The following is a 23507-nucleotide window of genomic DNA, read 5'->3' on the forward strand; positions in this document are numbered from 1 at the left end:
GTGCCTCAGGTCCCAACTTTTTGGGCTTAGCAAATACAGATGTTTGTGGCATTAGCAAATTCAGATGTTAGCATGAGGATGTGTTTATACCTTATCACAGTAACGGAGTCACATTGTTCGTGCAGAAAGAAAGCTTTTCTGCTCTCCCCCCCCTTTAGTCCCGACTACAACTGCATAGTTTGCAAATGGGAGTGGGAGGAGTTTCTTATTGCACTGTTTTCTAAAGTTTCTGTTGGCAGTGAAGAAAAGAAATGCTACTACAGAAGACTATTTGTATAATGCATTTGTCAGTGACTTTATTGAGGATGATGTTAACATATTGTAAAGACTGATTAAGAACAAATTTTAAGCCCTTCAGAAGAGAATCAGAAGTACTCTCAAAAACCAAACAATACAATGTTGTTTCTTCATTTATTTATTTATTATAAATCTGTAAGCCAGCAATCTAGGGTAACTTAATAAACATCAAATCTTAAAAATATTGCCCGTTAACTAGAAGTTCAAAACCCTAAAATTACTTAAAATACCAAACATACATAATAAAGAAATAAACAGAACAAGCAATTCAAAAAAATCTGCTGGATATCAGAAAGAAGATTCCTTAAAAGATGTATAGTATGAATCAAATCAGACAATTGCACTTAGCAATTACTTCAGCTGTCTCCTTCAACTCTTCGGTGAAAGCCGAAAGCTCAGGAGATTGGTTTATACTGTTCTGCTTCTTGGGGACAACAGAAGATGACATGGCTGGAGAGGTCCAATAGAGATGGCAATCATTAACCATCTCAGGATCTTTGTTCTTCTGAAATGTTCGTCAATTTTTAATTCAGTAACTACCCAGACACTGTCTCAGCATGAATTTCTGTGGCATGTTAACAGTGTTTTCTGAATCCCCCTTAATTTTGCAATTGTGTTTCTCAAAGCTAAATTGTACAGTTAATAAAGAGCCAAAGGTTGAGCCGAAAGATTTCAGAATCAGGAATGTAAAATGAGAAAGTAAAAGTAAGTCTTAGCAAGAGTTTGAGATGCTGGGGCTAATGTAGCCAGATTAACAGAAATAGTGAACAGTTGAACTCCAACAATGTGGTGAATCCTTAAGATATAATTTATTCCTATTTCTTCTACTTTCCATCTTATTATCAAATAATTTTAGAAAATCTGGTGATGCTGCTTGTTACCCTAAGTTGAATCTTAGTGCTCTGTTTCTGACTTCAATATGTATACTTCTAACGCGTAGCTGGGAGTCATGGTGAAATGCACCAGTATGAACTATGTTAATGGATGGATGGATCAATGAATGGATAGATTTATAAACATTTTTGCTGTTGAGTTTCTTTCACTTATTCAGCCACATTATAGCTTCAGACAGAAGCTTTCCACCTTTTTTTTTTTTGAAACAATAATGCTTCTGAACAGCCTTCTCGTCCAATTTGTCTAAATCAGCTTGATTTCTGACATCATTGCAAGTTTATTGAACAGATTCAATTAAATATTGCTGTGAAGATCCACTAGTTCCTTATGTATCCATATATGATCCACATAGCATCCAATACATAGCATCTGATGTAGAACAGCTAGATTAGGCAACAGTTTTGTCCCCTGGGCTATTAGACTCCTTAACTCTTAATAATCCCTTCTCACTCCATGGGTACCCATGCTGGGTGTAGGCCTGATATTTATTAGGGATAAAGATTAAAGTGGAATGGGTAAAGAATGTATATTACATATTGTAATTATGGTATTCTTATTTTATTGCTTGAGCCAATGCAACAAAATTTCATTTTAATATATACTTGGTGTATAGTGAAATGACAATAAAAGTTCTATCTATCCATCCATCCATCTATCTATCTCAAGTTTCCACATTGTGTGAATGCAAAGAGACTTACTGGGTTACTTAAGTTTGGTGAGCCATGAAAAGAAATGGAAAAAATTATTTCAAAGCTAGAAACTAACTTCAGTTCTCTGTTATGTCTAAAACCGCAATTTCATTTAATTTAACCTACATCCAATAAATCAGGAATCTCGTAGGACCTTTTTTAACTAACAAAAACTTACTCCTTTTAATGAAATTTGTTAGTCATAAAAGATACTACCAGAGTCCTGATTTTTTGCCACTAGAGACTAGCTCGGTCTCTGTCTACAATTTATACCCCAACAGTAACCATGCTTTGGAAAAGAGTTCAAGAATCAGAAATCGTTATTATCAGTAATTCTCTGTCCACTTATTGATATTATCTTTTCTGAAAACTTATTTTTGTTTTAAATAAACACAATAAAATATTTAAAAAAGAACACTAGAAAAGTATGTGTGCTCCAGGCTTGTTTGTACAGCATTAAACTATGATTTAGTGTTGTGTTTGAAGTGGCCTTTCTCTCTCGCTGTACATAAGAGATGGTAATTGAACTCATAGTAGGAAAGTCTAGATAAAGCTTTTGAGGCTTTTTGTCTGCCTCCATAATGACTGTTAGACATACCCGATCTGTTGACATTTAAGTGATTGTGACTATTTTAAATTTCCTGCTTTTTATCCTTATTGTATCAAATTTAATTCCAATGATATCTGGGATTCAGCATGCTTTTATGAATGGATTAATATTGTTCAAACATTTTGTTTTGGCTTTTTCCTCTGCAGTTGCCAAGCAGGAAACTGAGGCAGTAAAGAAATTGAGTGGATCACAGCTAACCAAGTCCTCCAGAAGCCCACAGATTCTCAGCATTTCTGCCAGTGTTCTTGCAGAGAAAAATATGATGTCTTCAGCTGACCAATTTGCAAATGTTGCAAGAGTATCAATGAGAATGCAAAAAGTCAAACAAAAACTGGATTCTGTTATGGTAGAGTTCTTTTTTTTCCCTTTAATCCACTACAGGGAGTTCTCCATTAACGACCACTCATTCAGCGACTGTTTGAAGTTACAGTGGCACTGACCGAGTGGTACTTAAGGCTGGTCCTCAAAGTTCTGGCCATCCCAGCAACCCCACAGTCACGCAATTGCAATCTGGGTGCTTGGCAACCAGCTCACACTTAGACAGTTGCAGCATCCCATGGTCAAGTGATTGCCATTGCAGCCTTCCCTGCCAGCTTCCATGCCAGCTTCCCACAAGCAAACTCAACAGGGAAGCCAGCAGGGAAGGTTGCAAGTCACTTGGATTAGTCTCCCCCACCCAGAGCAGCCATCCCAAGCTCTGTTGCACTTGTGTCATGTTGCACGAGCCCCTTGTGTGCCCTCCCCCTCCCAGCAGCAGCCACCCCAAACCTCACTGTGCTCGTGCCAGCCAACTGCATACCCTCTCGCACCCAGCAGCAGCCATTTACCTGCCCGCCAGCCTGCTTGCAAACCACCTGGGGCTTGCAACTTCCGGCCAGCTTCTCCACCAACTTTGGTTGTTGGAAGCTGGCAGGAAGTTGCAAGGAGGTCCTCACTTACCGACCCACAAACCTCACTTAACACTTAACAAACAACAATTGCCAGGATTTCCATTGCTAAGCGATGCAGTCACGTGACCTCACACTTTACAGCTGCATTGTTTAGTGTCAGAAATTCTGGTCCCAATTACCATTGTTATCCGAGGACTACCTGTAACTGCCAACCTCAAGCAGAGGTAGATTAGACAAAGAAAGATTTGAATTTGTTGTTCAGAGGCCTTCATGTCCTTTCAGTATGGGACATGCCTTTGAATGGAATCTCCGTGCTATTGTAACATGTTGGACTTAATGCGTATTTGAAACATCAGAGCTTTAGGCCATTCATGGCTCTGAAACGATGGTGTTTTTGGTACTATCAGACTTTTGGACAGAACTGAAACCCTTTCTGTTCTCATAGGCAGCCATTTATTGGAGCTGTGCTATTGAATTATTCTTGTGGTTGATACATGTTTGTGAATTATGAGTAAGAACATTAGATTCTTCCCTACAGATATTTGTGTCTCTAGGACACAACTCCATTTTAGAGTTTAGTCATGTGACGAGCATTTTTTCTTTTTTCTTTAATCTCAATTAATAAATAAGGGCATAATCTGTAATAACTATACAGTAAATCGATTGATGGGGTGAATGGGATTCTATATGTGTGTAAAATGGGAATGGGATTTTAACCACATGTATTTTCTGCTTTTTATCCATGTGTGAAATAGTGAAGAAGCATAAAATGATGAAGGGGATTTTATGTATGCATAAAAGAATAAGGATATGATCAGGTTTTGTTTGCTGCATCCGAGTCCATTAAATCAAGGGTTTACTGTATCATACAGAAATCGTATCAAAAATAGATCTCTCTTGACAAAGAAATGAAAACATATAGAGAAGCTGGGATACTTTGATATACTTATCCATTCTATCCCAAAGTTAAGTTGTGGTATAGTGTAATCTCATTTTACTCCTGCTGTAAAATAGCTCAGGCAGAAAAGATGTAAGATTAAATCTTTCAGTGGATGGCATAGCTATGAATAGTAAGTTGTCACGTGTTCAGGTTTGAAGAGAGTTCATTTTGTGTAGATGTGCCAGACCTGAGACCTTTAAATATGGCTCCCAGCAGCCCCAGCTCATGTCAGTGGTTAGCAATATGGTAGTGATAGTTCAGCAGTTGGGTGTGTGTGTGGGAATACTAGAGAGAGAAGAAAATGGCTTCTGAGTATCTCTTCCATTTTAATAGCCAACTATACTACCAAAGCAGGTACCATAATGTGCAAAATTAATAAAGACACAGTAAAGAGGTTAAAAAAACTTGTTCGCCACTTGGCTGATTGCATTAATGTGGTGCTGTGGTGGCAGCAGGTGTAGTTGGTTCCTTCCACAGCCTTTGAAAAAAAAAAAATCTCGTTGAGGTCAATTGCTGCAAGAAGACAGTGTTCTGGAGAACTTGCATTGTGCAAACGGAGGAGGGCTGGATGAGGCTATGGCAGGCACTTCCTGCCTTTACGCCAAGGGGGGAAATGGAGCTCTTGACAAATTCTCCAGGTGTGCAGCCATGGTGGTGGCTACAGTCGCGCTGCTTCGTGCCCCAGTTATACAGTAGAAAACAAGTTCTCACAGAAGCCGCTGCTTCCAAGTTCAGGAGGGAAGCTGGCAAGTTTGGCTGGGTCTCTGATGGCTTTCTCTGGTAGAAAAGGTGCATAGTTTTAATCCTGAAGATAAATGTAAATGTTCAAAGTGCATTAGAAATTTAGAAAAAAATTCAAACCATGTTCTTCAGTGAAATATTTTCTTGAATCATTTGGCTTGGCCTTTTTTTCATTATTCCGTGGGGAATAGGTGATATAAGGTAATAGCAAGTGATAAGTTTGTACACAGGGTCATGGTACAAGTTTGCATGGATAATACTGTAAAGCTCTGTTTTTCTGCTTGAGGGAGGGTTGCATGTAAAACCTCTCCAGTGCTAAACAAAAGAGATTGCAGACTGACTTAGAGCTAACCATTGCCTGCTGCCCAGTCTGACAAAACTGTCATTTGAAAGATTAACTTTGCTCATAAAGTCACAAAACTCCAGAAAGGACAATTTGCAGTGTTGACTTGGCCAGCCTAATTTGACTTGCAACCACGTATGAATTTTTTTATTATTTTAATTTGTAAAGGTCACAGCCCTGCATTATCAGGTAAAAATTAGCAAAATTGTTCTTAGCTTGTTGGATCCTGAACTTACCTGGTTCACTTTTTTTTTACATGAAAATTAGGCTCACTGAAAGTGAATATTTGCATAATTCCTATAGAGCTGACATTATAAAGCAAATGCAAATGCATAATTCCTATAGAGCTGACATTATAAAGCAAATGCAAAACAGCTCTGTTTAAACTTGGCAGAAGTGTGTGAGCTTCTCTATCTCTTTAAACACACACACACACACACACACACTACTTTTTGTACTTGTAATTTTACTCCACTCAGGCTTTGTAATATACTATCGGTGATAGAACTATGGTTTTTATGTTAAGCAAGCGAAGTGTTGTGAAAAGAATTAGTTGATTGGTGCTAGTTATCTTAGCCAACCTTTTCTTGTTGTTGAAAAGGTGTTTAGCAATTTCTTCCCACAGCCTGCATTTCAGAAATTATTGCTTCACAGTAATTGTTCCATAGGTCCTATTATATGCTGGCATATTAACTTAAAAGAGAGGAAAGTAGAGGTCAGTCTATTTTTAACAGACAGCATTGGAACACTGGTCTCAAGTTATATCACACCATTGAAATCTACATCTGTATTTGCTTTATGTACCTATTTGATATTGCACATTATTTAATAATAACTTGGCTCCTGAGGGTGTGCAGGGTTCACACAAGCCACTTCTGTTGCTCATGAGCAGGCAGGGGAGGTGAGGTTTTTTTGCCATTCTCACATGCTCACAGAAATAGGTTGTTTTAAAGAGTACTCTCTTTAAAAACTGCAAATTAAGGGTAATCAGACATACTCATTCCAACTGAAACCTCCTCCCATGTTGATAGAATACTTATATGAAAGTGAATGGGTGCAGCCATAAACACTGGTGTAGAATTCTAGCTTATCCTGAACAAAGAGGCATGCTGATTAATGCAGTTTTGATTTGCTCTTGCTGGGCCCCAGGAGTAGCTAAACAAACCAAATAATTTCCACCACTAGTTAATTCAGAATTATGTGCAAACCAGAATCACGTCTCCTAACAAACAGAAACAGATTTGTTTCTGGCTCCCACTCCCCCAATTAGCACGTAGTACTAAACAAACCACCTCTTAAGATTAGTTTAGTTTGCTTGGCAGTTTTTGATGGCAGGAGAGGGTAAGATAAGTGATACAGGAGCAGGTACAATGTGCACCAATGAATTTAATGCATTTCATTTGGATTGTGAAGGCTTTAAAAGAATGTGATGCAGATGTCATTCATTTAGCATGAGCGTGCAAAAGAGATTCTATTAAATGATGCAGAGGTTCACCAGCTTTCCGTGTATCAATGGAACTGTTATTGCATATTTTAAGAAACAAGAGTTTCAATTTTTTTAACATTAGTCTTTGTTTAGCGACTGCCTCGTACAGTGACCACTTGCACTTAACAGCAGTTATGAAAAAGTAACTTTGCAACCATTCCTCACATTTATGACCTTCACAGGTCTATAAAGCAAAGGAAAGCTGAAGTAAAATCATGATGTTTCAGCAATCGCTTTGCTTAATGACCAAGCCCCAATTGTGGTCACTAAACGAGGACTACCTGTACACAATAAAATAATTATATGTTTCTTCTAACCATTCTTTTATCTAACAGTAGGAGTATTGATTTCCTCTTTCTCTTGTGCTCATATGATTTAATTATTTGCATAATCCTTAAAATAACCCACATTCCCCTACAGTGGGGGCAATGCACATGGGCCAACATTAGAAAGTAGTACTTTGCCTAAGGCTGCAGAGTAGTGCGATATTTTGAATGGGGTATTGCTGGTTTATAGCTTAGCATCAAAGGTTAGTATAGAGATAAAGGCTTCTCAACAATAGGTTTGCTTTATCATACTGTTGGCCAAGAAGGCCCATGACTCGAAGCGAGTTGCCACCCAATAAACCACACTGAGGTGGGAAGGTCCTTTGTTCTCTCTTATTTCTGTGCACAGCAACAAGAGAGGTCTCCTGCTTAAATGCAAGAGCCCCGAAACACACACTTGGCTTTTCTTTTATGCATCTTCTAGCAAGGAGATAAAGGTAATAAATCTCTTTACTGGCTGATTCTTTTAGCACCTGCGCAGTAACCTGCTCCATGCTATCCCATAATATCCTTTAGCATGTTCTATGTTTTCTAAGACCCCCCGCCTTAGGGGTGTGTGTTTTACTATGCTAATTAGCCCTGAGGTCGCAGCTAGGTCAGCTAGTGGTCTCATACCTCCCCTTTTTCCTGGTTCAACAGTTCAGCAGTGTGGGAGAGCAGGCTGCCTGAAAAATGACAGGTATCTGTGCTGCCTCCCTCCCTCTTACTTCAAACCTTCTCCCAGCGGCAGGATGGCAGAGCAGCTGATAACAGCTGGAGAGAGAGGAGACAGGAGGAGATTGCAGTAACCAGAAAGAAAGAAGCATCTAGTTTTTATTTGTCTGCAAGCAAGCATCAAATCCTAATTTTTCCACTTGTGCCTTGTTACCAAGCAAGCATTAAACAATAAATTTTCTACGGGCCCCTGGGCCCTCAATACCAGTACAGGGGAATTCAGTTTTAAAGAAGCAGAGCTTAATTCTTTAATGATATGCCAAGGTCCTTCCCCTTCCCCCACCTTCTTTCAACCTTCTTTCCAATACTGGGAATAACTGAGACTGAGCAGCAATAGGCTAAGTCAATACGGTCCTCCACCTATCACTTCGGTCTTTGGAACCCATTCTCTTGCATTTTTACCTTGTATTTGCCTATGCTTTTATTTATTTTATTTATTTATTGCACTATATCACAATAGCTAGTTCTCAATGGAAAAGGATTTATCAATATGCTGACATAAATGAAAGAAGAAAAAATATAGTTCCTGAATGGCTATTTGGCTAAAACTTTTTTTTTTTAAAGCGTAATGCCCTTGCTAGGAAAGTGAAACATTACCCACAATTATTAAACCAGTTAGTTGGAATAGGTGCCATAGGTCAGGAAAGAAGCAGATCAAAGGATTTTGGGTTACTTTCAGTTAATAGTTTCAATTCAGAAGAATCTGATGTAATAAGCCCAAAAGGGGATAGGGGTTCCAGCTCAAACCTGCTTTGATACATTGAGTAATAAATTATGAAAGCAGGCCAAATAAATCTTGGAAATTTATTTGCTGGCAACAATTCACTTTAGGATTATTTGGAGGCTATCTTCAGATTGGATTTTCTGTATAGAGTGCATTCATATTCACTTTTATAGGGCCTACGTAAAAGAACTGATGTGGTAGCCTCAATAGCTAATAATTCAAAATAAATCTTGAATTTTAGTTCCCACATTAAAATATTTAACTTCTAAGTTTCATATACAGTATACTACTTCAGATAGGAGAGGATCTGATTTATGCATATTAAGTAGTTTATATTGGCTTAATATGTTAAGCTTTGTCCTTGTTACTGATTATGTAATTGAATGAAATGGAACTAAAATACTAAGAGTACAGAGAAGCATTCGTTGTTTATTTGTTTAGCTGCTTCTGACTCTTCGTGACTTCATGGACCAGCCCACGCCAGAGCTTCCTGTCGGTCGTCAACACCCCCAGCTCCCCCAGGGACGAGTCCGTCACCTCTAGAATATCATCCATCCATCTTGCCCTTGGTCGGCCCCTCTTCCTTTTGCCTTCCACTCTCCCTAGCATCAGCATCTTCTCCAGGGTGTCCTGTCTTCTCATTATGTGGCCAAAGTATTTCAGTTTTGCCTTTAATATCATTCCCTCAAGTGGGCAGTCTGGCTTTATTTCCTGGAGGATGGACTGGTTTGATCTTCTTGCAGTCCAAGGCACTCTCAGCATTTTCCTCCAACACCACAGTTCCAAAGCATCAATCTTCCTTCTCTCAGCCTTCCTTATGGTCCAGCTCTCGCAGCCATATGTTACTACAGGGAACACCATTGCTTTAACTATGTGGATCTTTGTTGTCAGTGTGATGTCTCTGCTCTTAACTATTTTAGTGTGCTCATATCTAGCTGATCTGTGGGTCTTCCCTAATCTCTTTAGTCTGATCCTAAATTGTGCAAGAAGAAGTTCGTGATCTGAACTACAGTTAGCTCCAGGTCTTGTTTTTACCGACTGTATAGATGTCTGCCACCTTTGGCTGCAAAGGATGTAGTCCATCTGATTTCAGTGTTGCCCATCTGGGGAAGTCCATGTATAAAGCTGTCTCTTAGGTTGTTGGAAGAGAGTGTTTGTTATGCAGAGTGAGTTGTCTTGGCAAAATTTTATCAGCCTATGTCCTGCTTCGTTTTGTTCTCCCAGGCCATGCTTACCTGTAATTCGAGGTGTCATTTGACTGCCCACCTTAGCATTCCAGTCTCCTGTGATGATAATAACATCTCTTTTAGGCGTGTTGTCCAGTAGGTGCTGCAGATCCTCATAGAACTGCTCTACTTCAGCTTCTTCAGCATCTGTGGTTGCGTGTATTTGGATCACTGTGATGTTAGATGGCTTGCCCTGAATTTGAATTGAGATCATTCTATCATTTTTGGATTGTATCCAAGCACTGCTTTAGCCACTTGACTATTAATTATGAAGGCTACTCCATTTCTTCTGTGGTCCTCTTGTCCACAGTAGTAGATCTGGTGGTCATTTGATGTGAAGTGGCCCATTTCAGTCCATTTCAGTTCACTGACGCCGAAAGTGTCTATCTTTAATCTTGACATCTCACCAATAAGCACATCCAATTTGCCCTGGCTCATAGATCTTACATTCCAGGTTCCAATGGTGCGTTGATCCTTAGAACATCGGATTCGCCGTTCACCACCAGCACCGTCGGCCGCTAGCCATCCTTTCGGCTTTGAGCTAGCTGCGTCATCACGTCTGGGGCTAGTTGAACTCATCCTCTGTTCCTCCCCAGTAGCATTTTGACCATTTTCCGACCTGGGGGTCTCATCTTCCAATGATATACCGACATATCTCTGGTTGTACTGATCCATTGAGTTTTCACGGCAAGAATACTGGGGTGGGTTGCCATTACCTTCCCCAGGGATTGCATTTAGTCTGACCTCTCTGTCATGACCTTCCCGTCTTGGGTGGCCCTTCATGGTTTAGCTCATGGCATCATTGAGGTGCTCAAGCTCCAGCACCACAACAAGGTAACGATCCTTTGCTGAAGACAGAGAAGCATTAGGTGTGTCTAAATCCTTGCTATGAAAGCCAAAGAAAAACAACAGGAGAAAACAACTTTGTTTTATCCCTTTACATAAAATAATTTATGACATTTTGTACATCATCTGCTACATAAGAACTTGATAGAGGAATAAGAGGTATTGCAAATATTCATTACATTAGTTCTCTTTTATGCCCTGAAAGCAATTATTTTCCTAATCGTTAGCATTCTTTACAACTTCAATTTGTGTAAGTAAACAAATACCTTCATCACCTTCCACTTCTAAACAATTTTTATTTTTAACTGTCTTTTTAAAATAAATTGCTTTCTCAACCCTTAAACTATACCAGTAATCTATCCTTTTCAGAGACTTGAATTCCTCCTTACACTGTGTGTACTGTTTGTATGGGAAGGAGGGTTGGAAAAGTTACACAGAGAAGCCAGCTGGCAGCCAACTATTCGTTTGTCTGTAATTCTTCCTGAAGTAGTGCTCACAGAAAGAGTTGTGAACTTCCCATATGTAAATTGGATGGTGTACCTGCATCTCACTTTTAAGATGCACTTTTGTACATCATGAAGGCATTGGGCAGTATGCCCCAAAGGCTATTCTAAAAGATGTTATGTAGAAATAAATATTTTTTGATGAAATGGGGAGATTGTAGAGTATTCTTTAACCCTAACACTAAAGACTGGTAAACTCCATGAATTTGCAGAGTTTTTAATTTTTGAACTATTACAATAACCTCTATACTTCTCTGCTGTAACTTCCTGCACTTAGATCATGGCTTTGAGTTTCTTGATTATTTTTCTCTGATTATTCAGTACCACTTGAAGGACTTGGGCATGACATTCAAAACTGTTGTTAGAAAGCCGAGACTGAGGGAGTAAAAAAATAAAATTGTCAACCTATGTCAGATAAACTATATAATTTATGTAATAATTCAGAGAGGTTTTTTTAACTTTGAGAGAAAGAAAGAAAAAAAGGCATATATCTTGTAGGTTTGGAGACCACAATGTTGATGCAATAATTAAAAGAAAAAGGGTGCCAAAAGGAAGTGTTAATGTATCCTTTTAGAAAGAATGGAGGCAGTTATATTTCATAATTTATTGGTGTTTCAAGTAATTCTATAATCTATATTTCTTTTCAAACAAACTATAAAGTTCTTCAAAAATGAATTACTATTACACTAATCTAGTTATTTTTACTTTTAGTAATGCTTTGCATTTTAGTTCTTGTATCTCAGAAAGTTATATTTCAACTTTATTTTTTTTGCAGGCCAGTTCCAGACCAATGTTTCCTAGCCGATCTCTGCTGTCACCACACTCCAGATTAAAACTGACAAGCACTCTAGGTATATCAGTAATTCCATCATATCCTCTTCCTACTAAAAGTGGTAATGCATTTTACTGTGGTTATTAATGTACTTTTTGAGTGGTTCTGTGATCATATAAAATGACCTTCCTTGCTCAGTGACTGATTTTGTGTAAATAATCAACATGCCTATACTGTATTTACTCAATGCATTTTGAGCTAACACTAATACAGAGATGAATGACAGACAACTGGAATCAAACTTGAGTAGCAGTTGTTCAAAACAGAAAAATTAAGAGAAGCACATTCAGTCTAACCCATACTGCTATACAGTAAGCACTTTGATCATCCATGTAACATAGATTATAACCTGGGTTCAAACTCTGGAAGGAAAATATATCCTGACTGAAACTACCTATAAAGTATGTTTTTTTTCTCTCTCCTTGGTACAGAGAAATGTGGAGGTCATAGCAGTTCCACAACTGAGATAAACAGATAAGGCTGCATCCAAGATTGTGTTTGATTCAGTTCTCCACAGGAGTTGATTCAAAATCCAAGGCAGTACTTGAAAACAGCCCAAATTGGTTTAGATGGAATATGGACAGCCCATTTCATCTGAGGGTCTGATCCAAGGCAAGAGTGATGGCTTACATTAGTTAGTGGGGAAAAACACAAATGATTGTAATTTTCTTTAAATAGGATTGTTAGGCAAAGAGATAAATGCAAAGGTTAAAGAGTTAATCTCATTTAATCTCTATTTTTTTCTTTTTTTTAACTAAATTCTCATAAGTTTGATGTTATGGAACAAAATTATTGTGGATACAAATTACAGAATTTCAGATAGGTTGAGATGTTTCTACCAAACTGATGGTTTAAAAAAGCACCATGTTAATGGATTGCTAGAATAGGGGAGAAGGGATAGTTTAAGCTTCTCAGACTTCTTCCAGTGATTCGGCTAAATATCTGTGGGTTCTGGCACTAAGACTATAATGTTCAACAAGTAGGATCACTGCAGTGAGCTGGAAGGAGTGTCATCTTTCACTGATTTTATGGGGACCTTCATCAAAATAGGCATTGATCAGTGTTGATCTTTTTTATACAAATAGTCCTTGGTTAACTACCACTCATTCAGTGACTGTTCAAAGTTACAACAGCACTGAATAAATGGTACTTACGGCCAGTCCTCGAAGTTCCAGCCATCCAAGCGCCCCCATGGGTGCTTGGCAACTGGCTCACACGACAGTTGCAGTGTCCCGCGTTCACGTGATCGCCATTTGTGACCTTCCCTACTGGCTTCCCACAAGCAAAGTGTATAGGGAAGCCAGCAGGGAAGGTCACAAGACACTCAGGCAAGTCTCCCTCACCTTGCAGCAGCCACCCCAAGCCTCACCGTGCTCACACCGTGCCCTACCAGCCCTTCGCACACCCTCTCCCACCTGACAGCAGCCACTTACCTGCCTGCCAGCTTGCTTATGAGTTGCCTGGGACTTGCAACTTCCTGCCCCCTTCTCCTCTGACTTTGCTTGTGGGAAGCTGGCAGGAAGTTGTGAGGAGGTCCTCACTTAACGACCTGCGATCCTCACTTAACAACGGCAACAGGGATTGCCATTGCTGAGCAATGCTGTCACGTGATGTTGCACTTTACAACTGCATCGCTTAGTGACAGAAATTCCGGTCCCAATTACCATAGTTAACCGAGGACTCCCTGTACACCGAAGGCTTTTTCTTAATACTATGATTGGAAAGACCCTGACAGCCACATTTTACAGATTAGGATAGGAAGTAAAGGGAGATTTCCCTCTCTGCCAGCATTTTTACCACATCTTTGTAGTCCTTTCTGCTGTCTTGCTTTATTATTTATTTATTTTACCCACACCCACCCCTCTCCCAGGCAGCTTCAGTGTGTTGTGGCTTTAGATGGCTTATAGAGTAGAAATAATTAGGGTTAACACAACAGTGAGGAGAGGCAAATCAAACAAAATTGCTAGAATAAAATTTTAGAAACAGAATGTTCCTAAAATCCCCATAAAAGCAAGAAGCCCAAACTGCAGTGCCCAAGGTCTGCTGAAAATAAAATCAGGTCTCCACGGCTCTCTGAATCTTGATTGATTGATTATGTGCCATTGTAAATTTTACAGGTGCAATGTGTTAATAATTTATCATTCTTCCTAGTATGCAAATTATTTGATATGTTTTAGATATTATTGAAAGAACCTCAGTTTGCAGCGGTGACTCTTAAACTGGGCATTTTATTGGCCAGACTAATTAGGTATCAGCTCTTTTAAAAAACAAAATACACTATTTTAGTCAAGAAAATGAAGCTAAGAAAATAAGAACAATATTTCAGTGATATATTTAATGGCTCTTTCAAACTCATGCCATCAGGAATTCTAGAAGAACCAATGTAAAATATTGGGAAAGGAACAGCATTGTTTCATTCAAGTTCCCATGAGAACATTCATAACATTTAGGTGACAATGGAACTTCTGTTTACCTCTTGTGGGCTCATTGTTATGATCCTTCTGCTATAAGAATATTGCTTTTAGAGAGACGTGGGAAAAGATTTTGCACATCTTTCACCATTAGCTGACAACTAAAGAAATTATTTCAAAAATAAGTAGCAGATACATGTTGGTTTTCCTCCGTTACTTTGTAAATTCAACTTGGGGGGGGTTGCCTTCCAAAAAGTTGGCATTTCAAGTGTTGTTTTATGATCTATTCTAAACTGGCAGTATAGTGCTTTGTTAATGTTTGATTGCCATGTACAAAGTGAACTGCACAGTGCTAGCTTTCTTAGAATGACCCCATAGAAACAGCTTCTCCAGGTGCTCTTATCTTTCTGATTATTGCCCTTCCTTCCCCCCAGCCTCTGGGAGGGACAGAAAGGGATTGGATATGCTTTCCCTCAGCCTATCTGTAGTGGCCCCAATTAGGCTACCTTTTCTTTTAAATGTTAAGGGAAGTTACAATAAGAAATGACAGTAGTCCTGCTGCGTTTGTAGTGGTTAGGTCTTCTGCTCTAAAGGCAGATGGTTGCCACCAGTTCACTAGGGTAGATTTTATATGAAGGTAACAGTAGAAGTAGCCCAGTGTCTCCCAACCTTGACAACTTTCAGATATATGGATTCCAACCCCCAGATTCTCAGCAGTGGCCATGTGCCTGAGGAATTTTGGGTACTAAAGGCCATATATCAGGATGTTGCCATGGTAGGGAAACCCTGACTAGCCATACTGATCATCAGAACCTACCCCCAATTAGGAATACGAGTACTAGCAGTTGCCACAGCTAAAAGCTTACCAGTATGGTTCTGTCCTGGCTGCCCCACATCTGCCAGAGTTATCTGCAAGTTTTCTTCCATCCTGAGTGTTTTTCAGGAGGGAATCATGCAAATCATCTGAAGCCATATCATACAAAACGCACTCTATCTCATCTTTTACTCTCCACCCTTTCTCTATGCATCAGGCAAGCTGGGAGACTATTCTTTCAACATGGCTGAAGCACAGATGATGATATTAGCAGGTGAAACATAAGAAAAGAGCTGTCTTGCCAGGTGAAGTATGGGGTCAAGGGCCAAATTCAGTTTTTTACCACCGCCATGACCTCTTAGAATGTCAGTTAGTGACTTTAGTATTATTTGTTATAGTATATGAATAATAGTAGCATAAGTAAATATATCTGTGGTGTACACATCTCTCTATTTATCTGAAAACTAAACGCTATTTATCTGAAAACTGAGCCAGTTTGATCTAGTGGTTGGTTAAGGCAACGGGCTAGAAACCAGGAGCCTGTGAGTTCTAGTCCTACTTTAGGCATGAAAGCCAGCTGGGTGACGAGCTAGTTCCTCTCTCTCAGCCCAACCCACCTCACAGGGTTGCTGTTGTGGGGAAAATAGGAGGAGGAAAGAGTATTAGGTATGCTCACTGCTTTGAGTTATTTATAAAATTGATAAAGGCAGGATAATAAATAAATAAATAAATAATGTTAAAAGATAAGCCCTTTTGAAACACAGTTAATTGTAGGAAGGTTGTCCTAGACAGTTGCAGACTTAGAAAATAAAAATCAAAGTGGCAAATAAAAGGAAGATTTCTTGATAAAAGAAAAAGAGACACATGTTCTGAACAGAAGATTCTGAGTAGGTTGTTTTAGAGCTAGATTAATCATACCAAAACTCAGTGAAATGTTTTGACCGCATATGGGACATTTTGGATTAAAGGAACAAACAAATGTTATGCAAATAATTGTGCAACTTGGAAAAACAGGTGGGAGAGGACTGTAAGAATATGTAAGAAGTGAGAATAGAAGCCTTCTTTATATGGTAAATAGAGATTAAAATTTCCAGAAACTGTGATGCAACAAGGCAAAAAGTTGTTTATCTTTTCTTTTTTTTTAATGGGTATTTTGGGAAAAATGGAAAATATATACAGTACTTATTTAGCAGCCTTTACAGATATGAAGTCACTTTGTTACTTTATAAGATATTTTGTATATCAGTTGGTTAGAAGAAACTATTGATCTGACAATAAAGAAAAAAGCATTACTCTGGGCTTGCGTACATTATAAAAAATGTATACAGAGAATCATTAATTTTCAGAAAGCAACTGGAAAAAAAGAAAAAAACCATGGAAGCAAGGCTGAAACTATGCATTTTGCCCCGTGAAATATGTAATCACTTATTTTCCAGATCTTCAGTTTTTACTGCTTCCCCTGTGTTTGTAATTTCATTATTTTCATGGACTTCTGAAACATTAAACAATTATAGTAGTGTTCGAGCATCTCTTCCATTTCAAGTGTACATTTATTTTTTAACCTATTTATATATATCGATCAATTTATTTTATACTCTTAACCATTTTACGTATCATTTAAAAAGGAAATATTTTGAAATGTTCCATAATTTTTTAAACGTTTGGGGGAAGTAGCAGCCCCCCAATATTTTCTTTCTGGGTTTTTTTGTCCTCAGGCCTTTGCATGTCAAATGTATATAAGTAAATAAAAAAAGTAGGGAAGTTTCAGTTGTCTACAATGCCAGTCTCAGATTTTTAATTTACATTTATTTTGAGTGGGGGGTGGTGGTTTTGGTTTTGGTTTTGGTTATCCCAAATTGTTACTTTGTATTGTAGATAGCCTTCCCTCCAACATTAATGCACATTGTACTTACTAACCTGGACAGAACAAGAAAAAAGGTGATAAATAACCAGAACCTACACATACTTGTCATGTGCTCCTTAAAAATTATATCACAGTTTAATTTCCTTTTTTTTCTAATGATAAACAATAAAGGACTCTATGTATCTAACAGCATATCAGCATGTGAGCTTTCCTCGCTGTTGTTCCACACTTCCGCAATAGCTGAGTGGGATGAAATATAGTATTTGATAAAAACTAGAGAAAGATTTGCTCAGCATTTTTGCGTTGAAGGTGCAAATCACTATTTAGTGAGGCTTGGTAAAATATTGCATACATAGTCACTTCATGGCTTATGAAGGCTAGACTGGTTCATCTGAGATTTGTCCTAAAAATTAGGCTACAATTACAGTGTTAAAACCACTCTTTTATGGTACTATAGCTTAATTGTAGCTAAATAGCAGAGGGAACAGTCAGTGCCTACTTGGCCCTTTTCTTGTAGTTCCTGGAACCCCAGAGATAACATTGCTAAATAATGGCGAAGTGATTTTCTGTCTGGTTTTTTTAACCAATTAATAATAGTCAAATATTTTGAGAAATCTGCCATGAATCCCAAAAAGAAAAGGCTCAGAATTGCAGTATAGGTCATCACAGCATTAGAGTCACATAGCTGCCATTATTGGCTGAGAAAATATTCTAGGTATAGGGAAGTACTACTTGTATGTAAGCAAAGGCTTGTGATTGTCTTCAATTCTTTGTATTCTGTTTGAGACTGGTCCCATTTTTCTAGAATCTGATTGCTATCTGGGTTCTTTAAAATAATTAAATGATATACCTGATGCATTTGTATCCTTGTTAGCCATTAGGAAAAGTAGCCTGATTAGGTTATAGTGGTATGTTTGCACAAATAAATAGACATGTTGTGCTGTGCAAAGAACTTGGGGGAAGGAGAGAAGATATTAATTGAAGAAAAACGGTGTGAAGTCTTGCCTAAGAAAGAGTGTTGTGCTTTTTCCCTATCCAGCTAGTTATTGATTGCACCAGCATATTTTATAAGAATTCCCCAGAATTTATGGGATTCTTCAGAAGCAGGAGAAAAAAGTTGTGTATTTCAGCATTAAAGAGAGAAAGAAGAAAAAAATCCTGAATTAAATCCAGAATCTTGTTTGTACTGATGAAATTTAAAATCTTGCAATATTTATGGAGATTTGAATTTATTTCTGATGTGGACTAGAATGGGAAGTAAGGGCTTTTGTAATACAAAAATGTATTCTGGCAAATAAATAAATAAGAGCCAGTAGTGTACTGTTTAAAATGTTGGATTTGGACTGGCGAGAGCTGGGTTATGGTCCCCTCTCAAGAACAGAGCTCAGTGGATGGCTTTGGGCTAGCCAGTTTGTGTCAGCCCCATGTGTCTCACAGGACTGTTGTGAGGGTAAAACTAAGGCAGCCCCTACATAAGCAATCTTTTGCTCTCAGAGAAAAGAATATAAATGCAATATATAAATAGACTTGATTGTAAACCGTTAGAATATTTGTAACTTATAAGACATGGTCTAAGGCACAGGAAAGCATAATGTATCTAATGGAAAGCCTAATATATTTAATTTGATTAGTGCCTCCTTGGGAAATCAGCTTAGAATTTCTTTAAACCATCTTGAGTGTCATGATGGAAGAAAAGGGTTGTAAATAAAGGGGTTGTTAGTTGAGCAGAGTCCCTTGCCTGAGATGGGTGGCCATGTAAATTGGAAGGAAGGAAGGAGTTTCCAGTTGCTGCTCAGCATTGGTTAGAGCACATATTCCCAGTGGAAAGATCCAGGTGAGGGGTGATCTTGCTTTTCTTGACTGGGCTGAGGAATCAATGACTCTTTCTCTAGAGAAGGAATAAATGGTTTGAAAAGGTAGTGTTGTCCTGAATTACTCCAAACAAGAACCCTTCAGTTTTTGTATTAGAATCCATAGAGTAGAAGTAAAGCACAACATTTACATTTCGATTTGTATATAAATTATGTAGATTCAGTGTTTTCAGATTGCTCTCAGCTCAGTCCATATGTAATGGGACAGTGTGGCATTCAGAATGCCTCTTGGGTTCACTTATTCCAACTCCTCCCTCCCTTGCTTTATTTATTATATCAATTTATGTACCACCCCATCTCACAATTGCAATTCTGAGCAGCAAACATTAAAAAGCAAAGAAAAGTAAAAAACAGTGAATAATAAAATAGTGGCACCCCAGGGCAAATCCAGCTCAATTAGTAAGAAAACATAATCACATTGATGGGCTCACCCAGCCTCCAGATCCCAAGCCCAAAGGAAAATCCAGACCTTCAAGGATTTACAAAATGCCAGCAGGGCTGGGGCAATGTAAATCTCAGGGTATGGTGTTTAATGGACAGGGCTATGACAGAGAAGGCATGCTTCCTGGGTCCTGCAAGATAGCACTATTTAATAGATGGGACCTGGGGAAGGCCCACCCGATTGGATCTAATGGGACAGACAGAAATGATTGGAGAAAGGCAGCCCCAAAAATAACCTGGTCCCATACCTTTACATACTTCAGTCCCTTTCACTGTTTGGTTCTGGCAAACCATTAGCCACATGCTGGCTGGGGAATTCTGGGAGTTGAAGTCCATACATCTTAAAATTGCTAAGGTTGAGAAACATTGCCTTAGTGTCTCAGTAATTTTTTCATGGCACCCCTAGGCTTGTGGTTCACGCAGTGTCTGAAAAATGTGTATCATTGTGTTATAGCACCCCTGTGAGTTTGCTGCAGCACTCGGGTGCCATGGCACTAATCTGTGAATCAGATTATAGTCCTTAAAATGTAATATATTAAAGTGTAAACTCACATAACCCTTGGACTGCATGATAGTCTTGTACCACCTCTTTTGTAACAAATACTATCATCCCTCTAGTACAGGTGGCTTAGCCCCTTCCCCCTTTTTTAATGGGAAATTTTAAGGGCATCACAGGTGCCTTGTGTTTTGTAGGCTCTTAGGGTCTTGGGCCCTAATTTCAACTCTTAAAAACCCCAGAAAGCTCCAGAACATTGGGACAATTCCCCCCATTTTGGAGAATGTCAGGGGATAACTTAAGCCCCTTATCTTCTTCCCAAATGCCCTAAAATCTTACTCTGCCCACTTCAGCAGTACAGTATTGCTGACCACACCCCAAGTGACATTTGGACATTGGAAGCATTTTTTTAAAACAGATTATAATCCAGGTTGCATTAAAGTTGCCCCCCTCCCATTTTAAAGCCAGCAGCTTTAATGACAGGTAATATCCCTTGGTTCAAGATTAATTGTGATACTTCTTGAGTATAAGCAGTGTGACAGTTGATCAGCTACTTGGCTAAAAGACATTCAGAGAAGAATATGAATATAGGGTAAAATAACATACCCTTCAAATCACTCTTGGAGGTCTTGGGCAACTGTATGTTTCTGGCAACAGTATGGAAGTGATTTGCCACTGTGGTCTTCTGGACTGTTTTTCAACTTCCTAATATACTCTAGAGCCCTGGGTATTTCCTGCTGGTCTTCCATTCAAGTCCAAGCCAGGTTGAACCCTTCTTACATTTTCAAGGTCAGCCAAGGTGCTGCTTTATGCTATTTCTAGACCTACCTTCAGTAAATTAATCACATTAAGATTGTTTTCTCTGTCTGAAAAAAAGAACAACTGGAAATGCTCTCTTGTTCTTAGGGCTGCTGAGGGAAGTTCAGAGCTTTCTGCCTAAGGGTAGCTGAGCTTGTGCCCAGGAAAATGATTGAATCTTGCTTTGTTGAAAGGGCATAGAAAAAGTGCTTCGGAAACAAAGACTCGAATGTGTGATTGCAAAAATCAGCAGGAAAGCTGCAAAGTTGTCCACTTGTTCTTTTTTGAATGAATGAATGAATCAATCAATCCCAGAACACACAATTCTCCGTGGAACTCTCTGTTTAAAGATGTTTGAGTTTTTCATGGAAATTACTGCAATCATAACATCACATTAGGTTTGTATTCTTTGCATTTAAAAGATTGGGCTTCAAAATCTTCCCTTTAATTGATAATCTTTTAAAAGTGACAATACAAATGTCAGAATAGTATATCTTTTTTTAAAAAAACGTTGGCTTGCTTATTGTGTTTATATTGAAATCAAGACTGCACAGATTCCTCCATTATGTATTTTTTTTTAAATTACTTCTAGGCATGTTAATTAAAAATATTTAGCTGAAAAGTATAGAAATGCTGAGCGCATTAGCTGCAAAACTTTGAAGATTCCAAAGCTTTATCATGAGAAAACTCATATTTATGTGAAATTGGTATATGTTAGGATAATTACCGCTGTGCCTTTGGGATAAAGGAAGTACTGTCAGCCAAATTATACAAGGGTGTGGATTAAATCAAGCATTACTTTTTACTTGGCATGATCTCTAGATTGCAAAACCAAGGTATGACGTAGTATTGTGCGAATAACTTGCCAAAATATGTTCCTATCTTTTTTTTAAATTATTTGGGGGGGGGGGAGGAATCTTAATTCAGCTTTGTGAAAAGGACTTAGTAGAATTCAATTTAGTGAATATTTTAGGACCTTTTATAGTCAAGATGGATTTACGCTATGATTGAAATAATCAAGAAAAATTACCGGTTTAACTTTAAATAAGTTTAAAGTGCATATGTTATGAATAAGGATGCGTTCTAAATGTTTGCTCAAATTTGTAATATATGGAAGTATAATCCAAAATCTTTGATCATTAGAATTCAGCATTACAATTTTAAAGACGCAGGACAGATTTTTGTATGGATTTCTCAAAACATTACTGGTCAGTTATTCGATAAGCAAAGTGTCAGTCCTCTGTACAATATACTTACATGGAATTGTGTTCTTTTGAAGTGAATGAGTTTGTTTCTGATTACATATGGGGATCAGCATCAGATAATAAGCATCTAGGTGATCTTAGTGCAGTTCCTGGAACTTTGGGCTGAAACTTGATATTTAGATCCACTTCAGTACGAATTCTGGCCAAGTAAATGAATGTTGCTCTTTGATGCAGTACTGTAGTTACCTGATTATGGGAAGTGACAGGAAAGGGTTCAACTCTTAGTAACATAGTAATCTTCTGTTTCTGTGTAGAAGATAGGGCCAACTTTTCCCATTCATGGGAGAGTAACTCCTCCTACTCACATGGGTTCACTGATCCAAATTTGATTGGGATGCTTGGGCCACAAGGGTATGATCATGCTATTACCTCAGGTTGGCTTTGGGAAATAGCATCTATTTAATCTGCTATGTGAAGCCTTCTAGAGGTTAAAGTATTATAAATATGCTTTCTGTCTCTGAAGTTTGATGAGACATTGTAGGTGCTTAAGTGTATAAATCCATGTATTTAGACTTTTTTTGTTAACTAGGTTAAGCATCATCTATAATTCTTGATGATTAAATAAAATAATGATCTGGATAATCTGGACAGAATGGAAATGTGAATAGGCAGTTTTTCATTTTGAGAGTTTTGTTATTCAGTATATTTTGGTGAATATGTGTCTCAAAAAGCAGGTAATGGAGTTTGCAATGTGTTAGACTTTGTGGGCATTTTACTTGGAGATGAAGTTTCTGTCTTAGTAGACAGAGCAATGGGTTATCAAATGGGTCATCAAGGGTTTTAAATGAAGAAAGGGGGGCCTCCAGCCTTTGAAATGAAATGACATTAGAGTGGAATAGAAGTAATATTAGGAAAGATTGCAGGGAACATTGTTGGAAATGTAGTGAACTCTGGGTTGACATTACAGCTGAACTGAACCTTCAGATATGTCAGGTGGCCAGGCAAAAAAAGAAAGAGGTCCTGCTGTATCTCCACCACCAACTCTATCCCACGGAACCTAAAATTCCCATAAGATAGAGTTGGTGGTTGGGGACTGAGTGGAAAAGTTAGCATAATCAGATTAATACTTAATCTGAATTGAGTTACAGGTTTGTAACTAAGATACGGGGTGTTCTTGGATTCAGATTTGCTCAGTAAATCTACCCTTCAGACACTACTAATTTTCTAGAATAAACATGGGTGTATTTGGATTGTGATATAAATCATGAAGCAGCTACTCAGTGCGTTTAGTTCTTGCAATAATAATGTGATGACCTGTTGATCTCCACAGAGGAGAAACTCTGCCAGAGCATATAAACTGCTTGCAGAAGATTCCAGTCCATAAGATACCCATCTTAATAGATCTTGTTATTGTGTATTAAATTTCTTCGTCTGGACGTTTAGATAATTACCTGCTCTTTCAGAAGGAAGTGCAATCCCATTGAGAACAGGCAGTTCTTACTAGTTCTTATGACTAGAAACCACCACCCACAAGGTCTCCAGATTC

The 23507-nt window shown here is 38.4% G+C and overlaps 1 protein-coding gene across 2 annotated transcripts in view; it reads left to right on the top strand.

Moving 5' to 3' along the window:
- Positions 1 to 23507, top strand: part of AHI1 (Abelson helper integration site 1) — an 82071-nt gene that overhangs the window by 26590 nt on the left and 31974 nt on the right. For both annotated transcript variants that reach the window (XR_010068385.1, XM_063309692.1), the window contains exons 17-18: positions 2637 to 2836; positions 12005 to 12080. Coding sequence is in view for 1 of the 2 variants with exons in the window: in XM_063309692.1 (XP_063165762.1) it covers positions 2637 to 2836; positions 12005 to 12080 (276 nt within the window). In the remaining variant the exon portion in view is untranslated. The remainder of the gene's footprint in view (positions 1 to 2636; positions 2837 to 12004; positions 12081 to 23507) is intronic.

This window comes from Candoia aspera, chromosome 1 (assembly GCF_035149785.1).
Source record: "Candoia aspera isolate rCanAsp1 chromosome 1, rCanAsp1.hap2, whole genome shotgun sequence".
Lineage (NCBI taxonomy): Eukaryota > Metazoa > Chordata > Lepidosauria > Squamata > Boidae > Candoia > Candoia aspera.